This window comes from Loxodonta africana, chromosome 18 (assembly GCF_030014295.1).
Source record: "Loxodonta africana isolate mLoxAfr1 chromosome 18, mLoxAfr1.hap2, whole genome shotgun sequence".
Lineage (NCBI taxonomy): Eukaryota > Metazoa > Chordata > Mammalia > Proboscidea > Elephantidae > Loxodonta > Loxodonta africana.
Window position 1 is genome coordinate 17,859,541 of NC_087359.1, and position 23,378 is coordinate 17,882,918.

General features: G+C 56.9%; 2 protein-coding genes across 2 annotated transcripts; one reads left to right on the forward strand and one right to left on the reverse strand.

The window, feature by feature from the left end:
* Window positions 1-156: 156 nt before the first annotated feature.
* On the reverse strand, window positions 157-7,795 carry OTOP2 (otopetrin 2). The gene is made up of 6 exons (XM_003417273.2): window positions 7,483-7,795; window positions 6,668-6,804; window positions 5,479-5,537; window positions 4,889-5,022; window positions 2,178-3,058; window positions 157-366 (listed from the first exon to the last, which is right to left on the reverse strand). Exons 1-6 carry the CDS (start codon window positions 7,793-7,795, stop codon window positions 196-198), a joined length of 1,695 nt encoding a protein of 564 aa, XP_003417321.1. The 3' UTR covers window positions 157-195.
* A 1,515-nt stretch (window positions 7,796-9,310) lies between these two features.
* USH1G (USH1 protein network component sans) lies at window positions 9,311-12,847 on the forward strand. The gene is made up of 2 exons (XM_003417274.3): window positions 9,311-9,474; window positions 11,626-12,847. The coding sequence occupies exons 1-2, from the start codon at window positions 9,311-9,313 to the stop codon at window positions 12,845-12,847; spliced, it is 1,386 nt and encodes a 461-aa protein (XP_003417322.1).
* Window positions 12,848-23,378: the final 10,531 nt, after the last annotated feature.

The window sequence follows — 23,378 nt, forward strand, 5'->3', positions numbered from 1 at the left end:
TCTGGAGCGGGTGGGCATGTCCTGATTAGTGGTTTAAAAATTCATCCTGGGAAAATCACTTGTGTGTAAGTTCCATGCTGGAGGAACCAGGGAATGCGCAGTAATGTGGGCAGTCTGCGGCCTGGGCCTCATCGCCAGGAGGGGCTCTGAGTGGGTGCCTGAGCTGCCCTGCACCCCGCTGTGTCCCTCTCAGCCTCAGGACAGCACGTAGACCTCCAGCAGGCTGGAGACCGCATGCATGCGGTAGAAGATGCCGAAGGGAAGGCAAATATTGACGATGGCAGCCCAGAGGGCATAGCCGTAGAAGTCCACCTCCACCGTGTTGCTGAAGTGAGGCCTGGCACCAAAGGCGGGAATGATCCACAGCTGTGCAGAGAGAGGAGCATGTCAGGACCTGGCTGGGCTGGCACTCCTGGGGTCATTTCTGTGCGCTTTGCTGGGCTGAGACAAGGTGGGGACCCCAGTGCTCTGGTTTGGCAGGCAGTGAGGGCTGGGTGGTACTGAGGGGCACCTCCAGCATCTTGGACAGGGCCTGGCACTTGCTAAGGAGCTCAGGAAATTGTGGCTCACTGAGCTTGCCCGCCTCAGGCAAGGGCTTCTCCTGTGACCACATCTCCCACCTTCTTAGCATGGCTCACTCATGGGACTCGGGGAGGGGTGGAGAGGGCTGCAATAGAGGCTGTGAGAATTTGGTATAAATGGAGGAATCAGCAGCTCTTCTCTGGAGAGAGGTATGTGCAGGGTGGTGGAGGTATCAGACAGGCCCAGGGTAGCCAGTTCAAGGGCCAGCCAGATGGCTACTCACCTCCCTCTCCCAACCTTCCGTGAGTTCTGCCCCTCCCCGTTATGCCAGGGCCCAGGGAAGGGGGTTGAAACTGGAATCCTGCTTCATCTCTGGGGCATGAGGCAAAGACCAAAGGCTTCTAAGGTAGCAGTCCCTGGCCCTCCACTTAACTGTGTGTCCTTGGGCACATAAATACCCTCTCTGAGCCTCAGCTTCTGTCCTACAAAATGAAAGCGTTGGAGTGGACTCTCTCGGAGGTGATTCCAGATACCCGAAGCAAAATGGCTTCCCAGAAGGTGACGCCCATCCTGTAGGAGAGGCCTGGGTAGAAGGTGGGGGTGAGGCCAGGGGTGGGGCACCAAAGCTAGCTCAAGACGTGATGAGGTTTCGAAACTCACTGCTTCTACTGATAAGGCCAGAGATTAGTGACTACTCTATTTTTTTTTTTTAATAGCAAAGCTGACTTTGTTGGAAGGCTCCTGCCTGGGGTCGTACCCCATCTAAGGGGACAAGGAATGCAGGGGTGGTTGCCTGCAATGGTCACAGTGGGGGCTTCACTAAGAAGGCACCTCAGTTAGGGTTGCTGGTGCATTTCCTGCACACCACAGGGATATTGTTCTGTATTGGAGTATACTCACACTAAGGATGCTTCTATATTGGGGGTATTTTTAATGGGAGGTTATAGCGAAAGGGGTTATTTTTATATTGAGTTGGATGGTCATGAGAGGTGTTTTCTGCATTCTCTATTGGGCTGTATCTACACTAGGCCTACTTCTCTATCGGGGTGCACTTCCACTAAGAGAATGTCTGCCTTAGGGTGTGGCCATTCAGGGATGAAGTCTGTAGCTCTGTAGAGGAGTTGCCCCTAGGAAGCGGCTTTGCTGAATCATGGTGTGGGAGGCAGCTGCGTAGACGCTTGTCTTCCCCATCAGCCCACCTCTGCTCACAGACACTCACACTTACACTGGTCTCTGCTACTTCCTGAGGTTGCTCCAATTATTCTGAGAAGCAGACAGGTCACAAGTTCCCAGCAGCAGTCACACCTCCCCTGGGGGGGTGAGGGCCACCACCCTCCACATCAGCTCTCCCAGCTCCCTCTCTCCCCCGCCCAGCCCCCACAGCAGCATTCCCTGGGACCCCTGTAGCTCTGTCTGCTGCCTAGATGCCAGATGCTGGGGTTTCCGTCTCTGTGTGTGCCCTGAGATGCTGGGTGCCTGGGGGCTGCACCTGGTCCTCTCTGAACCTGCTCTTCTCCTAGAGAGCTGTAAGGGTCTCCAGTGGGCTGGGGGCAAGGTGGAGAAGGCTACGTGATCAGACCTGAATGAGCCTGATTAGACCCTTCCTTGGTCTCTTGCTGCTCCAGCCCACCCTCCTCTCTCCTCCAGCTACTCACAATGACATTGCAGAGCAGGAGAAACAAAGAAATGTCCTTCAGGCACCGGCGTCTCCAGTGGCCCCTGGGGACCAGGATGATAGACACTGCTTCCCGAGGGCCTGTGGGGCTGGGGCCCCCCAGCCTGGGAGTGGGTGGGCAGGCGGGTAAGGTGTGGAGGGCGTCTAGGTTGGTGAAGGTCAGGCCGTGGCAGAGCTCCTTGGGAGGGGTGTTGTCCTGAGGCTCGGCCCCGGGGGGTCCCCGATGGAGGCTCTCGATGACAAACACGTTCTGGAAGGTGTGCTGGGCGATCATGAGCAGGGCGTGGGTGAGGTTGAGGCCTCCGAGCAGGTCCCTGGGCATGCCCACCACCACGGCCACAATGGAGTAATAGGAAATGGCATACTGGCCCAGGGCGGCCCCCATCAGCAGGGCCACGTCCAGGGTGCGTGTGGGGTTCTTGTGCTGATCCATGGCCCGGCGGTCAAACCGGTAGATGACCGAGCCGCTCAGGCTGACCAAGGTCATGAGCCCCAGACAGACGATGTTGAAGCTGTAGTAGATGACCAGGGCCTGCTCGGTTTGGCCACCCTCCCCACTCACTTGTACTTCGTAGATAATGAAGACAGCTAGCCCCACCACAAAGAGCATCAGGCCCAGGACTGGGCCAGCAAAAAAGGTCTCCCGGAAGAGGCTGACCCGGGATGGTGTGTGGCCATGGCTGTGGGAGGAGGCCAGCAGCCGGCCCACGTTCTTCCACATGACATAGAGCATGGTGGAGGCGAAGAGGCTGTACTCGATGTTGAAGGGATACAGGTAGAAGTAGCCCTGCTGGAAGATCTGGCAGACAGCTGTGTTGCAGGCGCAGGGATCTTCTCCAACGGGGCTGCCTGCACGCTCCGCTGCGAACAGAGGAGCACTGACTGAGCTGTCCTCCCACCTTTCCGGAGACGCCCCACCTGAAGAACCTCACCCTTTGGACTGCGGCCTTCCTAAGGGCAGGGCCCATCTGCATATTCACCACTGCCACCAAACACCTAGCACAAGGTCTGGCGTACTCATTCACTGAACAAATATGTATTGAGCACCTACTATGTGCCAGCCCTAGCGCTCAGCTGCTAACCAAAAGGTTGGCAGTTCAAATACACCAGTTGCTCCTTGGAAACCCCATGGGGCAGTTCTGTTCTGTCCTATAGGGTCACTATGACTTGACGGCACCAAACAACACCAATAACACTATGTGCCAGAGACTGTGGGACACTTCAGTAGACAATAGCCAGTGCCCAGTTTTAAAAAAATGCTGAACCACAGAACCAGCCCACCCCATGCCACTCCATTCCTTTACAAAACACCCTCCATCCTTCCCCATCAGCCACAACCTCCAGCTCCCTAAGATTGACGAGGTTCTGGTGGCCCTCTTGGAAACCCCTCAAGTTCTAGCTTCCTTGCAGTTCCCCCCTACATCTGCTCTGCCCAGAAAGTGAGCTGCTGTGACCAGGTCCCTCCGGTGACCTCCCATCACTTCGGTTTGCCCACACTCATAGGCATCTTATCTCACACTCAGGAAGCACCTTATAGAATACCTCCGACTTTGATAATAGTCTAGATTCTCAGGACTACCCCAGCTGGTTTCACAGATGGAGAAACTGAGGCTCAGTGATGGGAGGTGACTTGAGTGGTAGAGCTACTGCAAATAACCCTTCTCCCAACCCTGGGGCTGGCACTTCTCTGCAAGCCTCTTCCCACCCCCTCGGTCCACCATGCTAAGCTGACTGCCTCCCAGGCTGGTTTAACCATCCTCTGGAGTCCTCTGTAGGTACAAGGTGGTGGTCCTTTCTTTCCTCTACTGGACTGGGGTTTCCTGAGGCCTGGGCCCCTGTTTTCAGTTCCTGGATCCTGCCTACTGGGGGCAGGTGTGTTTTCGGGCAAGGTCCAGATGCACTTAGTCATTTAGCCTGGTCCTGGCTAAATGAAAAGTCCTAGAAGAAGGCCAGAGGATCAGGACCAAGGGGACTCTGGACCTAATTCTCTCTCAATATCGAAAACACCAAACCCATTGCTGTCGATTCCGAATCATAGCAACCCTATAGGACAGAGTAGAACTGCCTCACAGGGTTTCCAAAGCTGTAATCTTTATGAAAGCAGACTGCCTCATCCTTCTCCTACAGAGCGGTTGGTGGGTTCGAACCACTGGCCTTTCAGCTACCAGCTGAGTGCTTAACCACTACACCCCCAAGGCTTCTGCCTGGCCTATACTGAAAAAAGCCAAACCAAATCCATTGCCTTTGAGTCAATTCAGGCTCAGTAAATTGCCACTGTCATCATCATCATCATTTCTCTCCTTCTCGTCCCCCAGGCTGTCCCCATCTGATCCATGCTTCCACCATGGAACCACTCTGCCTTTCCCCAGCTTCATCACTCTTGCCCTTTCACCCTGTAACCTGAGTCCCTTCCTTCATGGGGTGGAGACCTGGATAGTGGGACCAAGGCTGCACCCTCAAGGAGGATGACAATGCCCCCTGATACTCCACTTCCTGGGTCATATACACCTATATGTCTCCACTTCCTGGGTCATATACACCTGTATGTCTCTACTTCCTGGGTCATATACACCTATATGTCTTCAGAGACGGAGCCCCGAGCAGGAGGAGGCCCTTGAGTGGCATGGGAGACTGACTCTACAAACCCACATAGCAGCCACCAGCCAGGGCTAAGTCAGGGGCGTGACTTACGGTCAGGAGTGAGGCGGGCATGGCTGGCGTTGCTGTGAGGGTTGCCATAGGAGTGAGCCTGGTGTACCGATTCATCCACCACAGCTGCCATCCAGATGGCCAGGTTGGTAGTGAGTGTGAACATGAGACCACACCTGTTTGGGGAGGGAGAGTCTTTGACTCAAGGCAGATCCCTGGCAAGGTGGAGGGTTGGGGAGCTATATCAGGAGGTGATGCTGAGAGTCATGAAGTCAGCCAGGCCTCTGCTGTGACAGGGCAGCTGGGTTTGGAATGTACCCTTAGCCTGGCTGGGATGCCACCCAAGGGAGAGCCAGGGAATGCTCAGGGTCTCAGGCCACTGCTGCTTACTCCCCCAGGGGAAAGGGCACATGATACACTGCACAACCATCCTCCCAAAATGTGCATGCAGACACACACACACACACACACGGCACATGGGCGAACTCCAGCTGACAAAGCCAGGAGGCCTTGGCTGGACCCCCACCCAGGGTGCAGAAAGGTGATCCATGCCCCAGGGTGGAAAGCTCTCCTCTCCTGCAAGGTGAGCCTGGCTCTCTGGCCCCACCATTGAGCTTTGGATGGGCACTCACCGGGTCAGATCCAGGTGGACGTGAACACAGTCTTTAGCAGAGACCCAGAGAAAGTAAGTCTGTATTGAGAGAGAATGGTGCCATTTACTCCGTACAAGGACTAAACTCCAGATAGTCCATAGCCATGCCCAGCACTGAGTTCTCTCTACCGAAGAGCCTTTACTGTAAGTTACCAAGTTTCTTTTGCTTTCTGACATGAGTTGGGGAGTATTTTCTCCATTCTATGGAACAGTTAGTATAAAATAATGGTTCTCTGTTCTTTAAGGGTTTGCAAAGTGTCACCTGCAACTTTCTGGTCAGGGTGCTCTGTTTTATTTTTATTTTGGGTGGGGATGAGGGGTCAATTAGAGTTTTGACTATGGAATTATCTCTTCCTGGGAGCAAGGGCATCCTGATGCTAGGTCCTGCTTAAAGCAGAAAGAGTCTGATGGCTTCTAACCTCCCTTTCACAACATCCCCTGTCTCCATCCTTGTTCTCTGGCCCCTGCAGGGCCTTGTTCCCCTCTGGCTGCCAATGAATCCCTGCTATGGTACTGGCTGATGTGAGTGATCTGTGTTTTCATTTTACCTGAGCATTTTTCAAACACCTGAAGTGTAAAAGACTGAAACTATATAAATGCCATTGTCATACAGGTGTTGAACAGGTGTTGGGCAGCTGGGGTGATGTTTCAGGGAGGGTACCATACATGTGGACACTCTGGTCATCGTACTGGGCTGTGGTCTCTTCTGGCTTCATGCAAGACCAGTCCTGCCTCAACCCCATCTGACCATCTTTCAAAGTGTTGTTTATGCAGAAAATAAAAATAAATATACTTAAACTTGTTTGGAAAATCCCAGCCACAGGATACCCTCCTCCCTGAGATGAATGCCCTCCATGGGCACCCAAGGAGGGCAGGCCAGGTTCTAGGAGACATGGGTGGCTGTCACTCCTTGCACCTGTTAGGTGTTAACTATTGGCACTGCTTAGGTCAAAATAAAATCACAAGGCCCCTAAGTAGGAGCTCACATTTGGACATTACTTCATGACCAAGTGCTTCTGGATGTATGGACTCATGTGATCCTCACTTCAGTCCTATTCCCACTGTACCTAATTGCTCAGGGTGGAAGGGGGAGTGGAGGTCAGTTCTTCTGATCCCTTGCCAAGGTATGGCTCCCTTCCACCACACCCAAAGACGCTCCTTCTACCCACCTGGACAATGACAAACACAGCCTGGATGAGGGGGTACAGGATCTTGATGGCCGATTGGCACTCAAAGAAACTGGAGTAGTAGCCAGTCTTGAAGACATCCATGACGACAGAGCAGATACCAAACAGCACCAACCCACCTGGGAATCAGTGGGGAGATCAGAGAGGCAGGAGAAAAGGCTTACAGACAGAGCTGGCTCTTCCTGGGGGCCCTGAGGATGGATGGCTGAATGGATGGGTAGACAAGTGAGTGGTTGGATGGTTGAGTGGATGGATGGATGAATGGGGTGGGTGGAAGGATAGGTGGATGGGTGGGTGGGTGGACTGGTGAAGGGGTAGATGGATGGGTGTATAATTGAGTGGGTGGGTGGATGGATGGATGGATGGATGGATGGATGGATGGATGGATGGATGGATGGATGGATGGGTGGATGGATGGATGGATGAATGTTCTATTGAGCTCCCAACTCTCCACTTTGGGGCTGCATAGATAAGGGGGAGGACCCTGGCTGGCTGGACTCTTTCTGTTGCTACTGCTTTTTGTTCTCTGCTCTCCATCCAAAGCTCTCCCGTGGCAGCACTTCTCTAATCTTTAGCCAGGCAAAGAAGTTCCCCTCCATTCCTCTTCTCATCCCTCCTCCAGGAGCGCTCTCTTCCTCTTCTCCAACGGCAGCCCACCCAACCTCCTCCACATCCAATCCTCCTTGAAGGAACTTCTCACCCCTCTACCTCGAAGTGCGCCCTGCAGTTCCTCCAAGAGCCCCAGTCTCCAGCTCCCTGCCCGGCCCACCCTCGGCTACCCTCACTTCCCCTGGCACCTCTGAGCCAGATGGGGCCGGCGTGCGGGTCGCGGTAGGGGACGGCGTCGGGACAGCGCGCTGTGCGCAGCAGGTAGAAGAGGATCCAGAGCACGGAGAGCAGCATCATGGTGGTGAGCAGCGCGAACACGTCGGTGTCGTACACGGCCACCTTGTTGAAGGCACCGCCGCTGATGAGCGTGCAGGCGAGGAGCAGCACGTTGACGGCCAGCAGCACGGACAGCAGGCGGCCGCCCTTCTTCCACACCTCGCGGGGGCCCGGCCGCGGGGCCGGCGGGCTCTCCTTGGGGCCCGGAGCCAGCTCCTCGGACATGGCGGGGTCGACTGGAGAAGGTTGGAGGGGTCACTGTGGGGGAGCAGTGGACAGGATTCCAGGTGAACCAGACGGCTCTCCTTCCCCCATCTTGTCCTCAGATTTGGGGACTAGTGAGTTTCCAGCCCGAGGGTGGGGGTTGAGGGTCGTGGTGGTGGAGGCCCTGGGGAAGGGGAAGGAAAAAGCCGGAGCCGGCCGGGTCCCTAGACGGGAGGAAAGGAGTGGTGGCCTCTCCAAGTCCCTCTCATTTCCCAGGTCCCCACCCCCAAGTCTGCCGCCTTCTGGCCCAGGGCACCCACCTGGCTGGCCTGGGAGCCCGGACTGAGCTGGGGGCCAGGGGACGGCGAGCGGGTCCTCTTTCCCACACGGGCCTGGCCGGGCACTTTATACCGGGGAGGGCAGGGTGATTTACAGCGATGGGCGGACGGGCAGCTCGGCTCCATAAACCTCTCAGTCCCGCTCACATGATCCATCTCTGCCAGCTGAATTTAGGGAAGCGCTCGGGAGCCAGATAAGGCGAGATTTATATTTATCCGTCAAGGGGCGCCCCCTCCCCCGCCGCCCGGCACCCCGGCGCGGCCAGGCTTGGGCGCGGCCCCGCACTGCGGCACCTAGAGGGCACCGCGCCCGGGCGCCCCCCGCAATCCCGGCCCCCGGAGCCACGATGGCTGATGCCCTGGAGACGCCCCGAGGGCTCGCAGCGACCCAAGACACCCTCACAGCCCCGGCGCGCCCTAGACCTCCTCTCCGCCGCTGCCCTGAGATCGGGACCCCAGTCCCTCTTTCGCCGACGGCCCTCGCAGCGATCGAAGTTCCTTCTCACTGTATCCCGGCTCCCTGCTCGGCGGGATGCTGCGAGGCGACGGCTGCGATACAGGCTTCCCACGCTGCGCGCTGAGTCCGCTCCCAGCCCTCTGGCGCCCCCTGCTGGAACGCGGCAGAACTACCCCGCTCGAGGGCGTGGCGGCCCACCAGCCACTTTCTACGCGATGTCTCGAGGCCTGTCCTCATGCCCCTCTTACGTCTACTGTCCTGGGGTTCAGGACTGCCCCTCCACCCTGCTCTCAGGCACCCCTCCCCAGCCTTTGGTCGTTCCTGTGACGGGTGGAGAAGTCGGGGGTCCCAGTGCCGGAGCTCCAGAAAGGATGAACCCTGGACTGTCCCCACACTGACCCCGACTGTCGCCAGGAGGTACTGGCGCAGGTACTTTTGGAGAGAGGACAGGGCCTCTCGTGGTCACCCTGTGTTCCAAGATCGGGGATTTAGGACCCAGGGGAAGCCGGGGGCGGTGCCCTGGTGGCGGAGCTCCCCCCCTCCCAGCCGGGTGAGCAGCTCAGATGTCTCTTGTCCCTTAGCTCTGGAGCTCCACACCCTGTCCGCGGCAGCGGGGGCTGGCGGCTCCGGCCCCTGCCCTGTCCCTTCCCCCAGCCCCATGCCCCAGCCCTGACCCTGCTGCCCTCCCCTGTGGGGGGCCTCGACCCGTGTCCCCTGCCCGCCCCGTCCAAACCGGGCACCATGAATGACCAGTACCACCGGGCAGCCAGGGACGGCTACCTGGAGCTCCTCAAGGAAGCCACCCGGAAGGAGCTGAATGCCCCCGATGAGGATGGCATGACTCCCACCCTCTGGGCTGCCTACCACGGCAACCTGGAGGCGCTGCGCCTCATCGTGAGCCGAGGGTGAGTCGCCCCCAACCCACGTGGAAGGTGAAAGAGTCTCCCTACGCTCCAGGCCACTGAGACACCCTCAGGTCCCAGGGCACCTTCTCTCTTTCTGTGAGCCCCTCTCCCCACCACAGACCCTAACTGGGCCTTGGGGCCTGGCAGGTGTGGGAGGGAGGGGGAGAAAAGCTGAGAGGGTGACACTTGTAACCTGGAAGAGGAGCGAGGAGTGGAGGGAGTGGAATTTGAGGGTGTTATGATTGGGGGCTGCAGAGCAAGGGGAAGGTGGGAGAGGTCTCCTGGGCCAGGCCACCTGGAAGAGTGAAGGAAGTGAGAGTGAAGGACAAGTGAGAAAACCTGGGAGAAGGCAGAGAAGCTCAAAGGGGTGGAGGTAGGGGCTCGGAAAGGAGCGTCAGTCTGTACCCACCACTCCCAGCCTCCAGCGCTGGGCCTCCCACAGTCCTCTCCCTCACCCCGCTCATTCCTGGGATTTATGGGCACTATCCACAACACCAAATGTCACCCAGTTCAGCCACCCCATTAACTCCCTCTGTGCCCCTCCCCCATCGCAGGCCAGAGGTGAGCACTTGGGCACCTGTGGCCCTTGAAGGAGTTCCGCCCTCCTCACCCTCCCTTTGGAGTTGTCCTGGAGGAAAGTGTGGGTCAGGGCCAAGGAAGGGGTTGGGAGGTCAAGGCTGGGAATACAGGGCCCAGGGCTCAGGACTGTGAACAACTCCCCACCACAGCAGCTTTGTCATGAGAAGCCGGGTTGGACTGGATGCCTGGAAAGGGAAAAGGGAGGAAGAGATGGAGGGTGAATATGGAAGAGGTGCCCCAGGAAGGCAGAGCTGGACCTGGTGGCAGGTCCTGGCCTGAGGCCTGAGCCTGTGGTGGGTGAGAAACCCTTCTGGCCCTCCTCCTCCTTTTCCTCCAAGGCTGCTCCTGGGCCCTGCCCACCTAAGACAGGTGGCCAGGCATGTTCCAAAAGGCCAAGACTGGCCCTCCCCACCCCAAGAGGAACTACAGTGACCCTGATCCCCTGCCTTCCCTCAGAGAGACCCACAGGAGGACTGGAAGAGGGTTCCCCCTTGGTGCACCAACCCCCCAGCCCCTTCAGAGGGCAAGGACTGGTGTTTGATGGGGTGTGGGCCAGATGCCAGCAGCCCCCTACCGTGTCATCTGGCAAGACTTGGAGCCTAGGAGGAGCAGAGGCGGGGTGTGGGGGAGCTGCTGAGACAAGGGAGTGATTCTTCCCAGCCCTGGGGGGTGGCCTTGTGGCCTCATTAGTGTGGGCAGGGGCAGCGCTGAGCTAGCCCCCTGAGGGAGGAGAGAGCTCGGGAGGAGACACAGCTCCCTGGTTCCCACCAGCTGGAGACTGCTCCAAGGGGACAGTCTGGTGAGGAGGGTGTTGGAGGGGGCTGGGTGGGGACCTCTGGGTGGCCCACACTAGCCAACCTTACAGAACCCCCATAGATGGGGCAGCCCTGGGAGGGGAGGGCGGCCAGGCTAGGGACCCGACTTCCGCCTCCTCCCCTCCAGTCCTGGCTGTCCCCACACTCCCTTCCTGGCCCAGGCCAAGACCCAACACCTGCTCTCACAGTCGGGCTTGCCAGGCCTGGCCCCACTCCCTGTCAACATGGCTAGGCCGAGAGGTGCAAGCGCACACCGTGGCACGCTCAGCTGGAGTGCAGGCCCAGCACATACCGCCTCTCTTCTGCTGGCACACTCACCAGGCACACACAGCCACACTCACCACCATGCCTGCCTGAGACCCAACCTGGGCCCGGGCCCACCACCTCTCTGGGCCTGCTCCCCCCTGGGGCCCATGAATAATTCACTCCTTTCTCTCTGGGCATCAAATATTTATCCCCTGAGATTCCCAGCCCTCAGTAACAGTGGGGAAGGCCTCACCCTAGTCCCGCCTCCTCCGGAGCCCCGCCCCTTGGGTGCCTGGGGTCGTTTTTTTCTCCTGGGCTCACTTGGTCCTTTTGGTGGTGCAAGACTGCGTGTCACCTGGAGTCAGAGGAGAGGTCTCAGCCCTCCGTGGACCCTTTGGGACCTGGCACAGCTGTGCAGAAGCTCAACAAGGCTGGGGGGCCCTCGCACTCCCTCGGCACTTGCCAGGTTGGTGGCTCATCACCCCTCCCTCCCCACATGTCCTCCCTGTAGGGGTGACCCAGACAAGTGTGACATCTGGGGCAACACGCCCCTGCACCTGGCAGCCTCCAATGGCCACCTGCACTGCCTGTCCTTCCTGGTGTCCTTTGGGGCCAACATCTGGTGCCTGGACAACGACTACCACACGCCGCTGGACATGGCCGCCATGAAGGGCCACATGGAGTGTGTGCGCTACCTGGACTCCATCGCAGCAAAGCAGAGTAGCCTCAACCCCAAGCTGGTGGGTAAGCTCAAGGACAAGGCCTTCCGCGAGGCGGAGCGGCGTATCCGCGAGTGCGCCAAGATGCAGCGCAAGCACCACGAGCGCATGGAGAGACTCTACAGGCGCGAGCTGGCCGAGCGCTCCGACACTCTCAGCTTCTCCAGCCTCACCTCCAGCACCTTGAGCAGACGGCTGCAGCACCTGGCGCTGAGCAGCCACCTGCCCTACTCACAGGCTACGCTGCACGGCACCGCCCGGGGCAAGACCAAGATCCAGCGCAAACTGGAACGGCGAAAGCAAGGCGGTGAGGGCACCTTCAAGATCTCAGAGGACGGCCGCAAGAGCGTGCGCTCGCTCTCAGGCCTGCAGCTGGGCAGCGACGTGATGTTTGTACGCCAGGGCACCTACGCCAATCCCAAGGAGTGGGGCCGCTCCCCGCTCCGGGACATGTTCCTCTCGGACGAGGACAGCGTCTCCCGTGCCACGCTGGCGGCCGAGCCAGCCCATTCGGAGGTTAGCACAGACTCAGGCCACGACTCCTTGTTTACCCGGCCCGGCCTTGGCACCATGGTGTTCCGCAGGAACTACCTGAGCAGCGGTCTGCAGGGCCTGGGCCGCGAGGACGGCGGCCTGGACCGGGTGGGGACGCCGCGGGCTCGGCTGCAGAGCCCCCCCAGCCTGGACGACGACAGCCTGGGCAGTGCCAACAGCCTGCAGGACCGCAGCTGCCCAGAGGAGCTGCCCTGGGATGAGGTGGACTTGGGCCTGGACGAGGACTTGGAACCCGAGACCAGCCCGCTGGAGACCTTCCTGGCCTCGCTGCACTTGCAGGACTTGGCCGCCCTCCTGCGGCAGGAGAAGATCGACCTGGAGGCGCTGATGCTGTGCTCGGACCTCGACCTCCGCAGCATCAGCATCCCTCTGGGGCCGCGCAAGAAGATCATGGGGGCCGTGCGGAGGCGGCGGCAGGCGCTGGAGCGCCCGCCTGCCCTGGAGGACACCGAGCTGTGAGTGCTGGAGTCTTCGGCTGGGATGGGGGGAAGGCGGAGGGGGCATAAGACCGTATTTCATAAAATCTAAGTAGCCATCAATTTCAAGACGCACCACTATTTTATGTACCACCGAGGCAGAAAAAGAAGCTGCCAACTTAATCATAACAAGGGGTTCTCTTACCACAGTGACTGCAAAATGCTCCTCGATTTTGGAGATATCAAAAAGTGGCAAAATGGGCGCCTTGGTTTGGATGAGATACGGTCGTCATGGTAATCACCCCCAGGACGGCTTTGAGCCCTCCCGTCTCCCGAGTGCTGGGCTAGGCCCTTAGGTGTGTTGTCTCATTTAATGCTGCCCAGCTCCGCAGTGAGATGGACTATACCATTCCCATCTTACAGATGAGGAAGCGGAGGCTCCCAGGGTTTGAACGACTCGTCCCAACCTTCTGCCGCTGCTCAGAGCAGAGCCAGGATTGGTCTCTGGTCTGGTATATCTCTAGGGATTGGGACAAGGTACCTCCTGTGAGATGTGGGGGTGGCAGCCAGCAGGTCATCCAACTGCCCAAGCCTTCAAGGCAGATGGTTTACCTGTCAGCCAACCAGAAATGTGAAAAAAATGCCCCCAAAAGGGCCAACAGAGGGCAGAGTTGTCACATTCAAAAGCCATCAAAGGTGTCCCAAGGCTGGCCACTGGCTGTGCTGTTGGCTGGTCCCTCCCCAGACCCCTCCATCATGGCACGCCACAGACCCCAGCAAGCACAGCCTCTGCCTTTGATATCTGTGGACTTTACCCGGGAGGGCTGGGACACGGGTGGGTGTGGGGAGGCAGTCTGGGTTAGAGTTTGGGGCAGGGGAGGTGAGGCTAAGGCATCCAAATGCCTGGTCCTGGTCTAAAATGACGTCTTCGAAAGCCCTCATCTGAACACTCTCTTTCTGTCTTTTCCTCCACAGATAACTGGGGGCTTCTCCCCCAGACCAAACGAATCATGAGTTGCCACATCCCACAGTGGGCTGCCAGGTCCTCCCCGCCCTGTTCGCCAGCCCTGCAGTCCCACCGACCCCTACCCCAGGAGCAAGGACCACTGTGTCACTGCCCTTGAGAGCCTGTCACACCTGGCAGCAGAGTGGCCTGCAGGTCCCCCGAGAGGCAGAATGTCAGCTCCGAGGGGTCCAGAAGGCCCTGAAGGGGCCAGTGCCCTCTGACAGAGGCTCGAAGCACCCTCATCTGGGCAGCCAAAAGGGACACCTGGCTTTGTGGAAGGCCAGCCCCAGAGGGTGGGGCCATGGCCGGCAGAGCCAGAAGGGCACTGCCTGTCCTCTGGCTTCACTCTCTCTCCCCACCACCCTCTGAGGCAGGCCGTTCTCTCCTGCACTCAGGGTGGGGACTTGCTCTCTTACTTCACTTTGTGAAGGCAAGAACCTGAACTGTCTTCCCACCCCATTTGCACACATACACCCCCAGAGAGGCGGTTAGGCCAGACTCTTCAGCCAAACACCCCCTCCCATCCCTGAGCTCAGCCGCCCCCTCTCCTTTACCCACTGACCATGACCACGGCTGGAGCTGGAGTGCCAGATGGGGAAGGGAGGTGACAGGTGCCCTGCCCAGCTCACCCTCCCCACCCTGTCTTCCTCCAGCCCACTCCTCAGTTTTACAGCCTGGTCTGTCAGGTGCTCCAGGGGCCAGGCGATAGATGCCAGAGGCTGGAGCAGCAGTCTGCAGTATTATGGCTCCCGGGCCTGACGGGTGGCTCTGGGCTGGAGAAAGGTCCCTGCCAAGTGCCTCCATGTCACCCAGGCCCTGAGACAGGCAGAAGCTGGGTGTGGCTGGGTGTCCCACAACTCCTGTGAGGTGGACATGGGAGGGGTCTGAGGACGTGCGTCACCTCAGCTGCTGGTTGTCCCCAGGCCCAGAGGCAGGGTGCTTGAGTATCTGTGTTGGGGGTAGTTGGCAGGTTTCTCTTGTGGTTGGGAAGGGTCTGGGCTGCTGCATGAACCTGCATGGATAGTGGTAAAGTGTGAGCTCACACGTGTCCCTGCTCTGTGATGGTGGCAACAGCGGGAGGACAGATGTGTGTCCAGTCAGAGTGAGGTGGGAGAATCACTCAGGGCTCCGCACACATGTGAGTGCATATCACACCCCCACGCAGATGCGCCCTTTCTTCTCATCCAGTCCCTCAGCCTGGGAGGCAGCCCCCACGGGGAGCACCGCCTCAGCCTCTGCCCCCCCTGGGCCCCCCTTGGCAGAGGTCTGGTGAGAGAGTGCCCCCAAGGAACACCACAGACCTCCCTCCAGCCTGTCTTGGGGGGCCCTTCGGGACACGCCTGTTTGGAGGATTTTCCCTTCTTAGACACACTGCAAGAGCTGGGGCGTAAAGGAGGGGGTTCCTACTCCCCACCGCAGGGCACTGAGGGCTTGGCTGCCCACCACTGCCACCCGGAGCCTACCCAGTCCTTCTTCCTGCTCCCTGGGCCTGGGGCCACCCCAAGTGTCGATTGTCTTTCTCGGTGCCCTAGGTGCTGCCCTTTCCCTCCCGATCAGCCCCTCCCAGCTCCTCCTGCTGCAGTGGGAGGCTCTGCCATCGGCACCCCTGTACAGCCAACCCCTCCCTCAGCCTCATTATAACATCTGGAGAGAATATTCTGCATCCTTGTCATGTCTGTGTCTTGTTCTCTAATCACTTGGGGGGCAGGAGGGGGAGGGGGAAGAGAGCAAGAGCATGGAGGGTGGGGTGCAAGAGGTCTTCTCTGGGCCTGTGAGGATGTGGCCTGCTCCTTGGAGGGAGTCCTTGAGCCTGGGATGAGCCCTTGGGCAGGACTCTCCTCCCCCATGTGGGTCTCTACAGGGCCTTCCCTCATCCCTGGGCCTTCAGCCCAGTTAGTCTGGCCCCGAACTAGGAGTTGATGGAGGGGAAGGTTAAGAACTGGGACAGGTGTGTCCCCAATAGCTGAGCCAGGAGGGTGGCCCAGGCTCCAGCCTTGTTCCTGGACCTGCAGTGCTGAAGGCAGGAAGGCTCCTTCTCCCTTCCTACTCAGGGCCCGCCTGCCTGGGCTTCTCCAGTGCTGGGCAGAAGCCCTGGATGTGGCGTACCCTGGAGACTGCCACCCTGTTATCCAGGCCCTGGGCCCATAAGCCCTGTTCTCCAGGCCCTGAGATGCCCTTGGGAAGCCTCCAGGGGGTTTCTATTTCCTGTGGTTTTCACTAGTGCCCTATTGCCAGAGAGCTCCTGGGAGCAGCCTGATTTAGAACCCCCTTTTCTCTCCCAGGGCAGGAGCCCTGGTGGTGTAGCGGTTAAGCCCTCAGCTGCTGACAGGAAGGCTGGTGGTTCAAACTCATCAGTCGCTCTGTGGGAGAAAGATGTGGCAGCCTGCCACGGGGTGTTCAAGACGGCCCCCTCCCAGAGGCATCCATCAGAAGGCTTCCCAGGGCGAAGTCAGTGCAGGCAGGTTGCCTAGCAACCATCTAGGAACTCTTGGATCACCTCCCTCCACTTTACAGATGGGAAAACCGAGGCCCACAGAGGGAAAGAGACTTGTCCAAATAGGTCCAGACCCAGAACACAGGCTTCCCGACTGCTGCCACGCTTTCCTCACCCCTAGGCTGCCAAGGGTCGCGGAGGAGGCAGGAGCCCTCCGACGCTCCACGGGGTTAGTCGGCTCTGAGACCTCTGCTGGCCATTCTGGTTACTGCACCTACCTCACGAAAGACTCTCCGGTCTCCGCGCTGGTCCAGGGAAGGACATGGGGGTGAGGACCCACAGTGACAAAACAGAGAGTTGATCCGAGCTTCAGCTTGGACGCAGGGACTAACCGGAAACAGCAGGGGCAGAGTCTCCGATGGATCAACGTAACTCGAGGGTGGAAGCTTGGGGCATCAGGAATAACAGATGTGACTCCAGGAAGCCAGAGGGGACTTTAAACACAAGCAAAGGGAAGAAGACTTTTACATGGTAGGGACTCAACTTCCTCCACTCATGCCCCGAAAAATTTAGATCGAGGCTAGGTAAGTCTTAAAAGTTTAGAATAGTCAATGGTTCTTCACCTTTTGAGGATTAACATCTGGTAATAATATGGACCCAGTACTGTTAAGTCAATAGGGACACTGTAGGACAGAGTAGAACTGCTCCATAGGGTTTCCAAGGCTGTGGTCTTTATGGAAGCAGACTGCATCCTTGTCCTCCTGCAATACATGTCTGTGTCACCGTCTCTGAGATCAGTCAGGGTTCTATGGGAGGTGGCTGGGCCTGGGCCCAGCCAGACCTGGGCAATAAACTGGTTCCACCCCTTCCCAGCTGTGTGGCCTGGGGTAAGTTATCCAGCCTCTCAGTCTACTTCCTCACCTGTAAAATTGGTATTCTAATAACAGCATCAACTGCATACATTATTAGGAGCATGAAATAATATCGTGTATAAAACTCTTGGCACACTGCCTGATATTTTGTATACATCAGTTAACAATGATCATGGTTGTTGTTGGCCCATGGGGCACTCCTTGCATTTGCAGTTGGCCCAGCCCAGTAGGTGAGTCCTGGACAGCCAGCTCTCTGAATCCCCATAGGAGGGAGATCCACCACCACCCTGCTCATGCAGACATCACTGGAGGCATCCCCTTCTGACCAGCAGGGAGCGTTGACAATCCAGCCAGGGCCAAGGAATGGAGCATGGGATCAGTTAACCAATGATGGACCACTGCTCAGTGGGAGGACCCCCCAGGATGTCGGAGCTGTTCCTGGGGTGTTCGAAGGCCTGGCCATCTTTTCTGGAGAGGGAGTAGCAGACCCCACTGCCTTCTGGGCCCCCATTACACCACTAACTGACATTAGAGTTTATTGAAAGCTTTCCCGCCCTCCTATAAAGTAGGGAAGCCAGTGGATTTGAGCCCCATTCCATAGATGAAGGGACTGAGCATCAGAGAGCTCACATGACACTCCGAAGGTCCCACACCAGTAAGTGAAGGAAAATTTGAGCTTTTAGGCTCCCTGACCTGGGTCCCTTGGACCACCCTCCTCCTCAGGAGCAAGCTTTCAAGTTTTTACTACCCATTTACTGAGAGCTTACAAGGTGGGAGGCTCTTATGTTAATAATAGAACACACAGTAGAACCACAACCCTATAAAGGAAGTACTAACATTATCATTGTCCTCATTTTACAGGTGGGAAAACAGAGGCTCAGAGCAGTGATATGACTTGCCCGAGTTCACAGAGCTAGTAGGTAGATAAACCAGGCCTGAAAACCAGATTTCCCTGGTACTGAAACTCATATACCTAACCAGAGTGATGTATTCCTCCACCCCCCACCAAGCACCTGTGCCCTTTGGTGGATGCTGTCTTTGATCTTGGGTTCCCTTGACCCAGGCATGTGCCAGGGTCAGTCTGAGGCAGGTGGGGGCATGCTGGCAGCTTCAGCAGTCTAAGTACGTAATCTGACCCGCACTACCCACCTGCTCTGGGGGGCTGGGCTGAGAGAGGCAAGATGGGTCAAGGGGCCACTGAGCAGATTAGTGGGGGGTGGGGTGGTCTGGGAGGCTGCCGAGGTGGGGCCTGAAGCCTGCAGAAGCGTTCATCCCAACCAGAGTCCACCCCTCCCTGCCTTCCTCTCTGTCCTCCAGTCTCTTGGTCTTTCTCTGTCCTGTTTCTCCCTGTTACACTGGGTCTCTCAGTCAGCCTCTCTTTCTCCCCGTCTTTCTGTTGCACTTCCAGGGAACTCTTGGGTTCCCAGGAACACAGTTTGAAAACCACTGAAGGAATGCCTGGACTCTAGGGGAACATGGAGTCTGAAGACCTGAGTTCAAATCCCACATCTGCTGCTACAGAGCCATGACCTTGGTCAAGACAGTGGCCTCACTGCATTTCCTTTTCCATAAACTGGAGCTAAAGATGCCTTCCTTATGGGGTTACTGGGGGACTTAATAACCTAACTTTGCTCAGTACATAGTAGGTGTGCAGCACAAGTCTCCAAGCCAAGTCTCATCTCCCGTCAATAGTAGTAGCAATGTTGACCATGGCCCAGGCATTTCATGTGCATTACTTGGCCCTCAGCACAACGTTGGGAGGCAGGCACCTTTCTGATTTCTGTTTGTCAAATGAGGAAAATGAGGCACAGAGCTGTCTATAAAACATGCCCAAGGTCACATCGCTGTTGTGGTGGAGACAGAATTCAAGCCCGGATAGGCTGGCTCCCAATTGTGTCATATTTCATCATGACAGTGAGCATTTATCAAGCGCCTACTGTGTACGTCGGGACTTCACATATGTGATTTCAGTTAATTGTTATGATAACCTAGCGCCTGGGAATTGTTAAACCCATTTGACAGAGGAGAAAACTGAGGCCCAAGAGCATTTGGGCATTCTCAGGCTCACACAGCCAGTAAGAGAACAAACAGGGCTTGCCTCCTCATCTGTCTGATGCCATAGCTGTGCCAGGTCTGGCTGGCCATCACCACTGTTTTTATTGTTGAATGGCTAAACCTGATGGGGTTTGGAGCCTGAGGTGGGGAAACTTCTGGCAAGTCCATTCAGAGCCCCCAACTCCTGGTCTGTAGAGAAAGGCCAGGGGGAGCCGGCATGGAGAGCCCCAGGAAGCCCTGTGAGACTATATGTTCCTCACTCACTCTGGCTTCTCTAATCCACCTGGGCCCTGAGTGGGCCCTGCAGTTCTGTGTTGTGGGACTGTGGCGAGTGGAGACCCTCCGCCACTCCGGAAATGTATACTCCAGGGAAATTGTTTCACCGAACCCTGAACAGCAGCTGGTGGGTGCCTTGGGGGGGCAGGGTGTTCACGAAGAAAGTGAGGCGGTGGGGGCAACAGCAGCTGCTGGCCCAGTTGGGTCTTGACCCCACCCTCACTGCCCCGTGGGGCTCTCTCAGTCCCACAGAATCCAAACCATCCTTCACACCGATGTCTCTCCGAGTCTTACAGCGTCATCTGAGGTGGGCAAGGGCAAAAAAAACAAAAAACAAAAAACCATTGCCGTCGTGTTGATTCCAACTCATAGCAGCCCTATAGGACAGATTAGAACTGCCTCATAGGGTTTCCAAGGAGGCCGGTGGGTTCGAACTGTTGACTTTTTGGTTAGCAGCCATAGCTGTTAACCACTATGCCACCAAGGGCAGGAAGGCATTATTTCTAGTTCCATTTTATAGATGCTGCAACTGAGGTTCAGGGGGTCCAGATGATCTGCTAGGAGGTGAATGAGTCAGGCTGTCTAGTCTGCCCATTCTCATTGCTGCTCACTGCCAGCTGCCTTCTCAGGACCCATCCTGAGCACCTTCTAGGTCCCCACTACAGCAAACCCAGGAGGACAGGGTCATTGCATTGCCCCATCACACAGGTAATGAAACCAGGACTCAGGCAGGTGAAGCAATTTCTCCAAACCCCTGACCACAGAAATGCCAGGGCTGTGGGATTTAAACCCAGGTTTCAAATTTCTGGCAGCCCCCACCTCCCTCTACCCCGCTTTGGTGAACTACCTCCTCAGGCTCTCCCCTGGCACGCGGATCACTCAGCCTCATCCCCCGAGCCTGGGGCCCTCCAGGCCAGGAGCAGGGGCTCAGGTGGCAGGATTTGGGGAGGTGGGATAGGCAGGGCTCCTCTTCCTCCATCCACATGTTCCTCCCCTTCAGCCTCCTGTGCCGGTGTGTGTACCTGTGAGCCCGTGTACACGTGTGTGTGTATGTGGGTGTGTATACAAGATGTGGACTCAGGGTGCCTGGGGGAGGATGCTGCTGTGTATCTGTGGGAACTTGGGAGTAGGCTTAGTGAGGCCCAGAACTCTCCTGGAAGGTGGTGTCCATGCATGAGCTGAGTGCGTGTGGGTCTCTGCGGTTTCGCTCATTTGTCTTTGTTTTAGTGCCCTGAATGCGCCTGAAGGGGACGTGGGTCCATGTTCACTGGGGCTCTGTGAGTTCCTCTGGAGTCTAATTTTAGACTCCGCCTCCTGCCTACTATCTATTTAGGGCCCCAGCTTCTTCAAACTGGAAAGACAAAGCTCCCAGCCACCCACCTCCCTTCGCCCCATCCCTCACCCTGAACTAAGGATTCCCACGGAGTTCCCCCCACTCTTTCTCTGGATGACTGGTTTGTTGAGGCCTAGGGGAGAAAGAGTGCAGTGGGGGTGGGGGGAAGGCCCAATGCCCCAGAAGGCAGGGGGTGGGGTGGAAGTAAATCTCAATCTTTGGGCACCCAGGGTACAAAGGGGCCTGGGTGGGCCTTCTACTGGGCTAGGGTGTTCTCTTTGGACATACAGCTCTGCCACTTACTGAGGAGGCTAATTTGCCTCTCTAAGCCTCAGTGTTTCACTCTGTAAATGGGGATAATTATACCCTCCACTGTAAGATGGTTGTGAGGATTCAAGTAAAGGGCTTAATTCAGCCCTGACACCCCATAGGTGGAGAAGCAGCTCAAGGAACCTGCAGACAGGAACCTGGGGATGGAGGAGGGCTCCCTGGGCATCGAGGAGCCAGTGGTAGAACCGACATCCTGGCTTGTCCCCAAACTCCCCTTCTCCGTTCCCATTGCACCTACTGCAGACCCTGTTCCATACTGCAGAGCAGAACTGGGGTGGGGGGCATCTGGACCTTGGGCCCCCAGCCTTCTACACACACACACACACACACACACACACACAGGGGACAACATGGGCAAGGAGGGGAGGGAAATGGAGTGAGCATTCCAGACCCTTTCTCACTGGAAACGGAAGCTATTTACTATTATCATTATCAATGCCATTCTATATTAGTATTAAATAGTATCAACGATTCAACACAGCAACAACACCGTCATTACAACAGCGCAAGGAACGGAACTCGCGAAGATAGTATCTACTGCGAGCCCTTCCCTGTGGTGGCCCATTGGCACTTACAGTACAGGACCTACCTCACCCCGTCTCTCCAATGACCCTGTAAGGTAGGTGACATCCCCCTCATCCACTCCAAATTACCCCTTCAGGAAACTGAGGCTCAGAGAGGTTAAACAACGTTCCTATGGTCACACAGCAAGGACTGGGACCAGATGTGTCTGCGTCCAGAGCCCCAGCTGTAGACACTGTCTTCACTGTGTGAGAATCATGGCCCTCACGCTCCTTCCAGCCCCAGCACTGGCCTCACCAGGCCAGATACGCACCTTCTAGGCTAATCCACATGCCATTGTCTGTTGTGCTGACCAGACCCAGGGAGACAGACTAGGGGATCCCTGGAAAACCTCCCCAGTAGGGAGTTGGGGTTGCTAACAGCTCCGACCCTGGGTTTTCAAGGACCTAACTTGCTGTATAACTTGGGAGGTACCCTGGTCCTCAGTTTCCTTTCTTGCAAGGTGGAGAGAAGCTGACAGAGCCCCCACAGTCTTGTACCAACCCCCTTTCCCTCACTCCTCTCACCCCCTGGCCTGGCTCTCCGTCCATCACTAACCTCACTCCGACTCTGCAGAGCTGGTGGCTGGCAGCCTGAGCCACTGGAGGCCAGGGGTAGGGTCCTCAGAGGTGAGGTGGATGCTGAGACACCCAGTAGAATCTTGGGGTGCCAGTCCACTCTCAGTCGGCTAGGAACTGAGCTACAGGTCAGCCTCTTCTCCCCCAGCTCACCCAGCCCCACCCCTGTGAATAATGCCAGTTGCCTCAGTGAGCCGGGCCTCACTGGGGCTTTGATGATTTGGGGGGTGTCACGAATGGGTGGCAGACAAGGAGGAATTAAAGACCCAGCCCGCCAAGCTTGGGGCATAGAAATGGTTAAATTGTCACAGGAGACACCTTCCTAGCCCACCATGTGCCATCCCCCAGGTTTCCAGAATCTGCCTTTCATACAATCCTGGCTCTCAGGATCCCCCTCCAGGCCCTGAGGCCAGGGTGGGGCTCCTTCCCCCCCACCCCAACCACAACAATAATTAACCCCAGTGAACCCCAGCAAATAAAGATCTCAATCGCAGAAGGGCGGAATCGTGGCTGCCCCAGGGTGGGAAACTCCGGGAGCCCAGGAAGGCCAAGCCCGGGTGATTTCCACCCATGGCTACCTGAGTGGGTGGCCCTCAGTCCGCTGAGGCCTGGGAGGAGGGCACCACCTCCAGGTTCAGGTAAAGTTTGGGTTTGGACCCAAGTCGTCACCACCATCTAATTTTTTGTGTGTGATACAAAATACATAACATAAAATTTACCATTTTAACCGTTTTTAAGTGTGTAATTCAGTGGCACTAAGCACTTTCACAATGTACGTAATCATCAACATTATTTCTAGAACTTTTTCACCCCAAACAGAAACTCTGTATTCATTAAGCAATAACTTCCGTTTTGCCCACCTCCACCCCCTTATAACCTCTATTCTACTTTCTGTCTCTGTGACTTTGCCTGTTCTAGCTTCCTCATATAAATGGAGTCATAGACTATTTGTCCTTTCATATCTGGCTTCCCTCTCTCAGGGTAATGTTTTCAAGGTTCATCCATGCCATAGCATGTATTAGAATGTCATCTCTCTTTGTGGCTGAACAATATTCCTTTGTACCGGTGGGCCACATTTTTTTAATCTACTTGTTTGTTGATGGATACTTGGATTGTTTCCACCTTGTGG